The sequence below is a fragment of the Callionymus lyra genome, chromosome 5 (genome assembly GCF_982586985.1).
Source record: "Callionymus lyra chromosome 5, fCalLyr1.hap1.1, whole genome shotgun sequence".
Taxonomy (NCBI): domain Eukaryota; kingdom Metazoa; phylum Chordata; class Actinopteri; order Syngnathiformes; family Callionymidae; genus Callionymus; species Callionymus lyra.
The window spans coordinates 34413651-34426170 of record NC_141822.1 but is presented as its reverse complement, the minus strand read 5'-3'; the positions used below and the strand labels follow the sequence as shown (position 1 = coordinate 34426170).

General features: G+C 38.8%; 1 protein-coding gene across 2 annotated transcripts in view; it reads left to right on the top strand.

The window, feature by feature from the left end:
* The window catches only part of lamc3 (laminin, gamma 3), a 113537-nt gene that overhangs the window by 56631 nt on the left and 44386 nt on the right, over window positions 1–12520 (top strand). For both annotated transcript variants that reach the window (XM_087792129.1, XM_087792128.1), the window contains exons 10-11: window positions 2857–3055; window positions 11971–12077. In XM_087792129.1, the coding sequence (XP_087648255.1) occupies window positions 2857–3055; window positions 11971–12077 (306 nt within the window). The remainder of the gene's footprint in view (window positions 1–2856; window positions 3056–11970; window positions 12078–12520) is intronic.

Below are 12520 nucleotides of genomic sequence, written 5' to 3'. Positions count from 1 at the left end.
AGTTTCCAAATAGATTGAGATACAGTAGCTATCACAAACTGAATGCTGGCATTCTCGGCTGGATGACCACAGTAATAAATATAAAAGAAGTTCTGTGAATCCACTGAAATCAGGACATGTGTCCTTCCCCTGCTCTCTTCTTGCAGACTCAATGTTCACTGCAAAACCTTTCTTACATAAGGTTGAGCAGAGATGAATTCAATCCTTTGTTTGTGGGAAGTAACTTGACTTTGTTAACTATACACAAGAATATGTATGACTGCATAAAATAACTCGTAAAGTAAAAGTCGTTCAACAGATATTAAAGTGCAGTCTGTTTTTTTGACATCTTTAATAAAGCAACAATGATTACACTCTGAATGTGATTTGTAGAAATGTTCCTGACCTTTGTATGAATGTAAAAATGAAACAGAAAAATGTCTTTCCATATTTGTGTAGCTGAACCTTTGTGGATCCTGAGCATTTCTTTTTACGACTTTATTTATCTGAAACAATCTGCAGTTAGAAATATAATGTTCGGCATAATCTTTATATCTTATCTTATTTAAAGCATGTCAAATCTAAAATCTGATCAATATCATCACTACTCATATTTCAATTATTTAAACATCAGGAGGTCGAATAGCTCAACACACGCATTAAGCAAAGAAGAAAGTTAGTTTTCTAGCTACGGTGCTAGTATTGCCAGGTAGTGATTAATTCTAAACATATGTTGATCATCTGTTTTTCTTTTGTCTTCTTATCGGTAATTTTGCTGACAGGGCAAAAAACCCAAATGGCCATAACCTTCTCAGCCGAGTTAACAAGTTATTTAATCCCTTTTCTAAGGGCTAGAGATAAAAACTGAAGTCGTTCTTCATAAGAAGGTGTAAATAGCTGACTGCTTACATCTGTTTTCTAGAGTGATTCTCAGCTTTCAAATTTAGAAGGAAGCCCTTCATCTCCTCACACTGTTGTTGTTGTTGGTCATCAAGTGAAGGTTTATTGGAAAATGTCTGACACATTTGCTGAGGAAGATGATTTCCGCGTCTATTGTTCACTTTTCTTTTACATCGATATGCATCGTTTGTCAAACTGCACTTCAATGTGTGATGGATCATTATACGTATCTTTGTTTTTATGGATCAGATATAAAGATTCTCTAAACTGCCTGCAATGGTAAATTTATCTTTCCTCTTCTGTCACTTTGCTTTGATTTAGTAGCGAAGATGTTATTGATTGATACAAATTCTTGATTGAGCCTTTTCACTGTTGTCTTTCCTCTGATCAACTACATCTCGTGCAAGATAGTTAGAATTTTATTGGTCCACGTTTCAGAGCACTGGAAAAGGGATGTGTTTCCGCAGGATTGTAGGACTTTTCATAAAAAAAAAACATTGGTCGGATTAGAAAGAATTAATGTGACATTATTTAAGTTTTCTACAGACTAATGCTGCTTGATGGCAAAATAATGAAGCGATTGCTAAAGCATGTAGCAATAACCACTCAGCCATGTAATCAGAGAAATCTTGAAAGATGAAACATGGTTCTGACCTAATTGAAGAAATTACAATGTTTCCTTTGCTTGAACCATTAAGAACTTTAATTAGTTTAACACTTCACTGAGTCTCACATCATCAAGAGAAGCCAGAAAGTTCCCACAAAGTGTCAGACACCAGGTCAACCCAGAGCAGCGATTTATCTGCAGACATAAGTTTTGTCGTTCGATAGCTCACTGGGATGATAAAGGCTGTTTGGGGAAAGCAATCAACAGAGGGACTTGAAAAAGGCACTAAACTCTCACAGAACAATTTATTCTTTCATGTATAATTGAGGAGTGAAACAAGCTGACGTCTGTGTCCTTAGAGAAATGAAATACTTCCATATATTCTCTCTCAAAAGTACTGAGACAGGTCTAGTCTCAGGTACTGTGTAGGAATGTGACCCCTTGTGCTTACAAATATTGAGAATTGATATTGTTCATTCAGCTCGAGTGGTGTTTCTATACATCTTTTATTATGAAGCATTTCTTTTTATTTAATCTAGTTTAGATTTTTTGTTTCTCCTTGAATTGAATTGTCCATTTTCAATAACGTGTTGCCACAGCAACTCTTCCTTCCTAATCACCACTCTCTGTAGCCTTTCATACGATTTTCACCCCTTTCTTTTTTTTTCCGATTGATTGTCGTCATTTGAAGAAAAAATGTATTTTAGTTGATTATACTGTTATTATTTATTTATTGTACCTTATACAACACAAAATTGATCTTAATATAATATATCTTAATATATATATAAGTGCACCTTCTGATTACAATATTATATACATTAATTTTCCTAATAAGGCTTTGTGAGCGGGATTGGTCGCCCAGACTTTGAGTTTGTCTTTGTGGGTGAGGGTTTTAATATGCAATGCATTAGGATCAGAATTGTTTTTCAAGGATACTGAAATTGACTTACAATGCCAGTGTTGTCCCCCAGGCCTTGAGTTTGAAACATATACTGGCATAGCATCTCAAACTGTTGTTCTTTAAAGCTTCCCATTTACTCTTCCGTGGCTTCAGGAATATGTCTCATTACTGATAAACAGCATCTTCCATGAAATCCAGAATACTGTAAATTTGTTTTAGTGACTTATTCATCATTCTTTCATAACATTTGGGGAATTTGTTTTAATATTTCCAGGAGGAGGTTTGTAGTCCTGTGTCTTTGAAGTGTTTCTTAATGTGTAATAATAAGTGCGCATTCAACCCTGAAGAGCTCCACCAGGGCTCAGTGAAATGGTTCTTCATGTTTCAAAACAGCGCACAACTCATAATCTTTTTTGGGAGTATGCCAATCGGCTTAATAACTGAAACATCCCTTTTTGTCTAACAGATCAATTCTTGGGTCATCAAGTCCAGAGCTACGGCCAGCGCCTCTACATCACCTTCACCTCCGAGACCCCTGAGCTCCTCCCTGACCACGCAACTCTGCAAATCCAAGGCTCCGGAATGACTGTGTTGGCTAATCTTTCACCCGAACCAGCACTTGTCCATGACCCCGGCCTCCCACCACGGATCACCTTCATTGTCAGGTACATGAAGCGGACATGGCCTTCCAGACTAAGCCAGTAGCTCATAGAGAAATACATCGACAAGGAAGTAGCATGTGAGGTGTGTCTATTTGCCAGTCATGTAAGAACAACACAGGAAAAAGACACAACACTGATACTGGAGTTTTTTGCTGCAACAACTCATTATAGAGGTTTTTCTATTTTTTAAATTGAATTGCATTGAGGGTTGAAGTACTGTCTCTACTTTCTACTTCTCTCGCTTTTCACTTGATATATGGTGTTTCCTCTACTTATTGCTGTTTCTACATCTTGTTATATTTTCATTGTGAATCAAATTGTGAATCACAGTGTCCACAATTTTACTTCTGTGAGCTGCACTGGAATTCTCGATCATATATTTCTATGTCAGAACAGAATCTAAATGTCATCTCAAGTGCTTCACTACTGCTGTTTCAAGGCCCACTAACAGAATTTCTGCCCTAAATTCAACCTTTTAAAACGGGCATTTGTCAGATTGTGGGCGGTTTGGAGGGAGGTGAGGTGTGTTGCAATCACCTGCCGACTATCGAGATAAAGATTGCGGCAATCAAACTCAAACCGTGACAAGGTTCATGGTATACGGAGCTAATGGTGATTGCAAGAATTGCTCCCAGCAATCTCCAGCAAACCTTTTTTGTTTCAGTGATTTTGAATATCAGTTTATGTTGTGTGTAACAGGTGATTGTTGAGACCAAAGCATGTTTTCCAGTGCTATTATCTTGTGTGGATTGCCTTGAAATTCATGGACTTAAGAAAGCGTACATATGGAGTTGTTTTTATTTCACTTCTTTTGTTTGTCCATCTGTTGAATGCATGAGGTAGTTTAGAGAAGGTTTTAAGGGGCAAGGCAACTCGATTAGGTGAGGATAAGGGAGGCAGAAGACCGCAAAGTAAATTCAAACATTTCCGTTATTTATGATATTTGACTCATATATGATATATTCCACGAGTTGAATGATTTTCAGAATTTTTCTCTACCTTTGTCAAACAAAGGGAGAAGAAAATATCAACCATATTTGATACATATTTACAAAACCAGAGACCGTCTTACACTACAATATATTTACTGTAAATATACTGTACTGTATGCAAAAAGAAAAAAATCCCTGAAACAGCAATACCTTGTAAGGTGAACCCCTATATATTGAGGGACAACTGTATTTAACTGTATGTATGTAACCTCCTTTTGATTATAATCCATTTAAACTTGCTCCCTCTACCTCTAACTTTACAGTTTTAGGGTAATTGGTTTCAAATGTTTTTTTTGTTATTGTTTTTTTATAAGGGCAATGCCCTGTATTTCAACCTTTTCATCATTGTCCACATTTTTTTTTTACTTTTTCAATCAATATTTTGGGTTGACAACTCGTCTTTGTGCGTGTGTTGACCTCTCTGCTGTTTTCAATTTAAATTCAACAGACAAAAGATTAATAGGTGACTCACAGCTAAGTCCAATGTACGCAGGACATTATTTTGTGTGCAAGTGCTTCCTTTCCTTCATCACCAAAATGAGAACATTTGTGAAAAATGTAAGTACAGAAAGGAGTGAAAATCCCAAATGTTCCACGACTAGTACATGCAGTTCCTTGCTAAAGGGAACAGTCTACTCTCCCCTTTAGTGATCATCTGCTGTCTCAAACACTTTCCAATTTGTTGCTGATCTTTAGCCCTCAGCTATTTGTAGAACTCTTCCACTGCCACTTTCTCTGAGAGAAATCCTCCACTAGTGTTTTTGGATTCACATTAGATACCGGTTTATTCTTCTCCAGGCACTTCTCGGCTCTCTCACGGTAAACGGGTCACTCTGGGAAGGGATAGATAATGAGCCATATTTTTGTGGAGAAATATCATTACGCATGTCAACCTGTGTACAGCTGGCCTCCTCACATTGTTGAACTTCTTAACTCTATTTCTGTTTTCTAGCCCCCATGTGGCCCACCGTCAAGTTGCCAGTAATCCTATTTATCCCACTCAACTCCTACTTCACACTCAATTGTTTGTATCTGTCTCTTAGACTCATAATCTTTCTTTAATTTCCCTCCTCTGCACCATCACAGCGAACATCTTGGGACCTACAAATGAGATTTAACCTTCTCTTCATTTAATTTTGTTTTCTTTTTTGACGATTGATTTTTTTTTTTTTTTTTTAATGATTCATCCTTAATTGTACGATGATTCTTAATTCACTCACTTTTCTTTGCTATGTCAGCTATTTTAATTTATTATAGAAGGGGGGGTGGGTCTAAATAAATACACCAAAAATGTTTTTAATTGGATTATAACCGACCCCTGGTTATTATCTGCACCAAAATAAATCTAAACGCACCACTTCATTTTTAAAGCGTAACCTCCTACTCGTTCCATGAAATCTGAAATTTAGCATCAATGGCAGGACTGGACAAATAAAAGGACTTCATACATAATGGGACTTGTTGTTTATGGAATAAGGGGGATAAGGCATAAATGGACAATTGAATAATGTCTCAGTGGCCCACATCAGACCAGCTGACCCATGACACATAATGTTCCTTAATAATTCCCATATTTTGTATTGATCTTCAATATTATTTATACCAGTCATCCTTCAGACACTGTATGTTTGCTATATTGTAGGTTTTCTTTTAGTCATTCACAGCAGAAGTCACTAAGGTTTCTGATTTCTCTGATTTTCCTCGCTACTGTCGCTCTTTGTGATTGGCTTGGACCTGTTTCCCTTTCTCTTATACAGTGTTCCACACTGTAAAGTGTCTGGAGAAAACCAAGTAATGATTTGATACTTTTGAAGTTGAAGGAGTTGAAAAAAATAGTGCATGATTTAATAAGTGATGGAACTTAAGGTAAAGAAGTAAGTATACGTTTTCCCTCACCAGATTACCTTTGCAACTCAATACATTGCTGAATCTTTTTAACTTTTAAAGATTACTTTTTTATGTTGAGAAGTTATATTCAACATGTCTCTAAAAAATAACTTATATTAATACTATTTGCAGACCCACCCAATGTCACGCTCTCAGAGTGACAGTTACGCATTAAACCATTCTAACGCCACATGCCACCTGACATTTCTCAGGCTTTAAATTTACCGTTTAATGCTTAATATTGGGGACCCAAACTTTAGTACAGAAGTAGGAAAAAAACTTCAGGCTTTCAAATGAACAGTAGCAAACCAGTGCGCCTTGTAATCCTCCTTGGTCATACTCTGTAGTGTATAAAATGCACATTTGTTTTAACTTTTTTTTTTGAAATTATATTGTTTATCTATTCATTGTTCAGAAAATATTAAAATCTTCAGTTAGTTTACAGGATTCAGATAATTTAAAATAGGAAGATTAAGATGCGTTGAATCAGTAATTACCATGGGTATCTTCTGGAAGATGTGGACGATTATCCCAGGAAATATAACATTTGAATATAGAATTTAAAAAAAATGTTCATTAAAACATTTGTCAAAGATGACACACTCATCTAGAGGGTAAATAATTGGGAACTTTTTTTGGACACTCGGCCCAGGTCTGATATTGTAAATAAAACACAAACGTTTCAAAATATCTGATATTGGCCTGAAATATCATTGTTTGCTCTTACCATTCCTCAGGCCCTATCTTAATAAATACAATTAGCTGCTCATTATTTAATGGCTGATTTATGTGTATAAAATTATATTTGTAAAATGAATCAACAGAAAAATCATTTCTAATGATGTATGCAATAAGGGGCCATTTGTCTTTTTCATATTTGCACAATCTAGACGGCACATAAGTGTATTTTCATGTTTGACAGAGCACACGAGGAAGTCTCATCAATCAAATGTCCAGGTCTGATATACCTGCTTCTCGATCAAGTGCCCCCGCTTACAAACAACTCCCCCGGCATCACTTCAACCGCAGCGTAAATGCAAATAACAAAAGCCTGGCTGTTTGTTTTGCCTTACAGCCTTGATTGGTATTAATTGTGCAGCCGATTATAAATCAAAGTTAAACGGTTAAACAGTTTTTCTGTCGGGGTATATCCATCACACGCTCAATTGAAATGTCAGGAATGTGTGAGAGAGGCGCATTTACTTCCACCTGCTGCTCTGTTATTCCTCTGTCTATGTGATGCGAGAGAATATTCAAGCATTTTTTTCTCAACTTGTCACCACAGCCTAAAGAATATAACATTCCTGTAAAAAAAAAAAGATAAAGGTATCTGGGGCAACAACATCAACAAGACTGTGTACTCACAAACATAGACCTTCTGAAGTGAGTGTTTCATGTGTCTGATTTGACTGTATTGTAACCCTGACAGTCAACAATGTTTGGAGTTCAAAAATGAAAATGACAGGTGTATTGAATTTTAGCATAACTTGTCTGCACTCACCCTGAGACAATAGGTCATTCAGGAGAGACACAAAGAAGAGTCACTGCTACAAGAGCTACAACTGGTTGAGGTTGCCCTAGCAAATTTGTAATGATGCGCCATGCATGCATTGTTCATCCTTGTCCTACTAGAGAGAGAAATCTGGGCAGACGCTGGACACTTTGGAGAGGCTATTTCTACCGCTTGGCCTGTTAATGCTTCGGCCTACTACTAGAATGACATAAAAAAAATGTGAACTGTTTGAGCTAACTCCCATTAGCCCTCCGAGATCCTACTTTGTGTGAAGTAGCCCACCGTTAAGTGACCAGGATTAAAAACTACTGCCCCTCTTGTATCCAAGTCCTTGTTTTATAAAAGGGTAAACACCATTCAGCGAGCGCTTCCAGTCAAGTGTCTACCTACAATGCAACACATTCCTCGACAAATACTCAAGTCTACAAATAACCGATATAAATTGGAAATCGGTTTTGATTTAAAAGATGTGAGTGCATTGATACACAAGCTCCTGGACCGATCTAAATTGACAAAGAACCAGTCAATGGCCCATATACAAAGTTATGAATCGGTTTATTATATCAGCAATACAGCGTCTACAAATAACCAAAAGATCGGATCAAATCCTTACCGAATCGTATCCAATCTTTTGTTTTTAAAATGTATAGTTTTAGAATCATACGTACCCCATGTATCTAGATACGTATCAAATCGTTATATTTTGGAGAGATGCACACACCTAGAAACTGACATGATTGGCTGTCAAAAATATCCTCAAGGTTAACTGAAAGTATTTTCCAAGCTCCCACCAGACTCCAATGTGTGAGTTGTTGTCTTGAAAACAGCCACAGCTTTACACTGCTTCATACCAGTCAACTGACAAGACCCATGATATATTCTGTTGCATATTGACATTGACACTGATTCATGAGACCTGAATTGAGTTTGCAAAATTGTTTTTAGTGTTAGCGTAAGTAAGTAAGGAAGATTCTTGATACACATTTGGATTGATTGGAACAGGAAGATGATTCAGAAGCAGAGCTGTGCTGATGAAGAGTCTACCAGCTGTCTCTGCTCCATAATCTTTTGCTTTAATCAAACACTGACCTCTAAAAAATAGGACACTGCATCGTGAAGCTTCATTGGCTCATCGGTACTAACTGGATAGATGGATGGATGGACTGATGGATGGATGGACGGACGGATGGACGGACGGACTTGCAAAAGTCCAGTAGTCAAAAGATACATAAAATAAGTGACTGAAATTGAATCCAAACTTGTATTATTTTCTCTTCCAGTTAGAAGATAACTCTTTTTTTTATTTTGTTCATATTCTTGCGTTCTAGTCAGAGTTTGACTGCTCTTACAGAAAAGTAGCTTCCACCTTCATTCCAATTTAATAATGAAGCTCATTCAGGTAACTGCATTCATATGTGACCCAGAGTACAGCCGCTCTGCACTGATTTAGTGTTTGTGGAATCAGTGGACTGTATAAAGTAGCTCAGAGGTTTCTTAGTGCCTCACTGAGGGAAGCAGGAACAGTGTGTCATTACTGGTTAATAAAGTTTAGCCGCCATGAACTGTCGGTCAAGTGGGACGCAGTGCATCCACACATGTTTCATGTATCAGCTCCAGAAAATGGCTGCACTTTATTCCAGCACTTATTATTTTCATGCACAAGTTGCTCCTTGATTGTTTTTCGGTATAGGGCTTCCTGATCGTCGCGGGTATCATGGCTAGTGCTAGGATTTGTCCAACCCCCGTAATCAGCCCAAATGTGGTAGCTGGAATAAAAAGAACCGATGGTACAAAGAAGTGTAATGAGATCAGTGGAGAAGTTCTTCAGAGTCGATCACTAAATGACAATCCCTGTCTCCCAAGCTTCGATGCGTCTCAGAGATGGAATCAAAGAGATCTTTTAGCCCGGGCTTTTGGTGCTGGGGGGGACTCATTATTGGTGTGCAGTCACCGGAGACAGTCACGGAGAGGGTTGAAAGGCCCAGCACCGGTTCAGGGTCCAAATCCTCTGACGCGGCAGACGATGGTGACACTATCTCTTGAAAAAATGGAAGTCAAGCATAAATTGGAACTTTTGCGATGATATTATATGTGAGAATTTAAGGTGCATCCAAAAGATCAAGCAGGTGACTTACTCTGCGTGAGTGCATGGGCTTAACGTTTTCAGTTTCACTAAAGACTTTAGTAAGTTAGGAAAACAACCATATTTGAAAGGTATATTGTCAACCTTTTACTTTTGTCTTCTTCTGTTGTTATTGATCATGTAATGTAATCCAATTATCAACTCTTTTTACACCAGTGTTGACACGTAACCCAAAATTATAATGTGTTATTGATTACTACTTATTACTGTGTTGGATTGCTAACTGTTAACAAATTACTCCAATACTCTACTTTTTTTGTGTGTCTGTGTGCACCTTTGTGTGTCTTTGGGCCCATATTAAGCATGTGTTTGTTAAGCATGTCAGTGCATATGTGTGTCTGCATGGATTAACACTTATTGTGTTTAAGTTTTTGTATGTTTCTTAAGATACAACTGGACACACGGGAGGGCAATCCCATCCTCAAAGGGCCAGGTCTGTGCAGGTTTTTGTTTAAACCAATTAAGGTTTTCAACCAAGTGTGAAGTGGCAGTGATGAGGATTAGCACCTCCAAATCCCAGTCCATTTTTGTCAGTTGGAACAAGGTCTAAAGCCTTCTCCGGGTTGGGGATGAGATTTTGCCCTAAGTAGAGGAGAAAAGTACCGTGGGGTCTTGTTCATAAGTGAGGGAAGAATGGAGATCGACAGGCGGATTGGGGGGTCATCTGCAGTTATGCGGACACTGCACCGATCCATGGTGAAAGCTACGCCAAAGGGCAAAGCTCTCTGTATACCGGTCAAGAACAAGATCGAGTATACAGGTGGCAGATATGTTTTCTCGACAGGGTGGTTGGGCTCTCACATAGAGACAAAGTGAGCAAGCTCATCCGAGAGAGGCTCGGAGTAGATCCACTGCTCCTCTGCATTGAGGGCAGTCAGTTGAGGAGGCTTGGGCATCTGCTTAGGATGCTTCCTTGACGCCTACCGGGTGAGATGTTCAGGGCATATCCGAACAGTAGGAAACCAGGACCAAGACCCAGGACATGCTGGAGAGTCTACGTCTCTCAGCGGGTCTGGGAACACCTTGGTCCCCCCGGAAGATGAGCTTGGGTGAGGAAATTCTGGGCCTCATGGCTGAAGCTGCTGCCCCCATGTCTGAAACCCAAATAAGCGATAGAAAATCTGATTTTTTTGTGAGAGTTCTTGGACTCAAAATTCTTTAGAAATATTCTAGTAGAGTGTTTTCTTGAACTATAATTTCAACTTGACTAACTATTGTAACTTGTCCACACTCATTTACTTCTTCCTGGTTGTTAATGTCTTTAAGAATAGATTTCTGTTGGGCCGTCCCCTTGTGATGATCACTCACTCTCCACGGAGCGGGCTTAATTACAGCGCCGCTCTCTGCGCTCTGCTTCGTGCTGATTAAATGGGACAATGATGATCCGGTGGGAAAGCCTGACTGGGAGTTTGTTCACTTTCATGCCCTCCCTGCTTATCTCCGTCTGACCAGCTCCATTACCACGGCGCTGTGAGCCAGTTTGTAATCGTCTCTCTTTATTACTGTGCCTACATGCTTGGCAGGGGACGGAGGATCAATGAACAGTCTGTTGTTACTGTAACACACAAACACAAATGAAGAGTCAATCATGCATCCTACTTTCAAACTTCCATTCTGAATGAGGGTCAGGAATAGGTTCTTGAGAAAGTTACTAATACCACTCCTGGATGATCAATGTGACTCAAGAGGTTCCTGAATCAATGAAATATGGTATGCAATGAAGCTAAACGTATGCAGCTACAGTGATAAGTTCAATGAGAGGGAGTGTAATAGGGGCAAGAGAGATTGGTGTCGGAAAACGAGTTGAGAGGACTACCTGACAGAACCCTGCAGGGGGATACACACCTCCTCACAAACCCACCAAAATAACTCAACAGATAATACAAACGTGCACTCTGGAAACAGGTGCATAAAACAAACAGCCAGACAAACAATGCTAATCGTCTGCACCGTTGCTTGTGATTAGAAACCATCATGTTGCCGCTCCTTACCTTCGGGACTGTGACTTGAAAGATCGTAAAGGATGCTTTTCGGTAGCACCTGTGAGGAGCTGACACAGCACCTGTCATCAAGATGGAAGGAGTTCCTGATACCTGCAGCAAAACAGGCAGATGTCAGCTGTGCAGTCTGGCTCTGCAGATCATTCTTCAGCAGATGGCAAAGCTCAATGATCAAGACCCTCGATGTGTCGAAGTCAGCACATCTACATTTTCTTCTCTCTCTACAGCTGCATAAATCCCAGAGCTGCTGAAGAAATCAGGGGACGTCAGGAGCATGTGTGATACTTTTTCATGTCATTTAAAGGCAGTCAGCGCTATATTCCGGAATACAATTATTTCATGGATTCTTACTCACCTGTGAATTCTCTTTTGTGTCCTCACAGGCTTCATGAAAGCGAAAGTTTCCAGCCACCGTTGTCGGCCTTTGACTTCCAACGTCTCCTTTACAACCTGACAGACATGAAGATTAGCAATGCTGGAGGGCAGAACTGTGAGTGTGTGTTCATGTTAGGAAATGTGATTTTGCTTTTTATATTTTTATAGAATAGACATTGACAGTTTTTATTTTTTCACCATGCTTTTGAAAGTTTACTCCAGGCACTCTTGTTTCCTCCCACAGTTGTTTGCTCTAAATTGTGCGTAGGTGTGAGTGTGTTTGCATGACTGTTTGTCTCTGACTGACTGGTTACTTGTACAGAATTTGATTTCAAGTATCATATTATAATAGTTATATCAAGACACTTCACTGTAAAAATAGAACAAGATCAGGGAGAAGAAAAACATGTCTGTATGGATGGATGGATGGATGGATGGATGGATGGATGGATGGATTGGTGATGGATGGTTGAATGATGGTTGAATGCTGGTTGGATATGTATATTACTATTCATGTAGATAGTGTGTTTAACCTATTGAGTCGATTTAAATTGATAA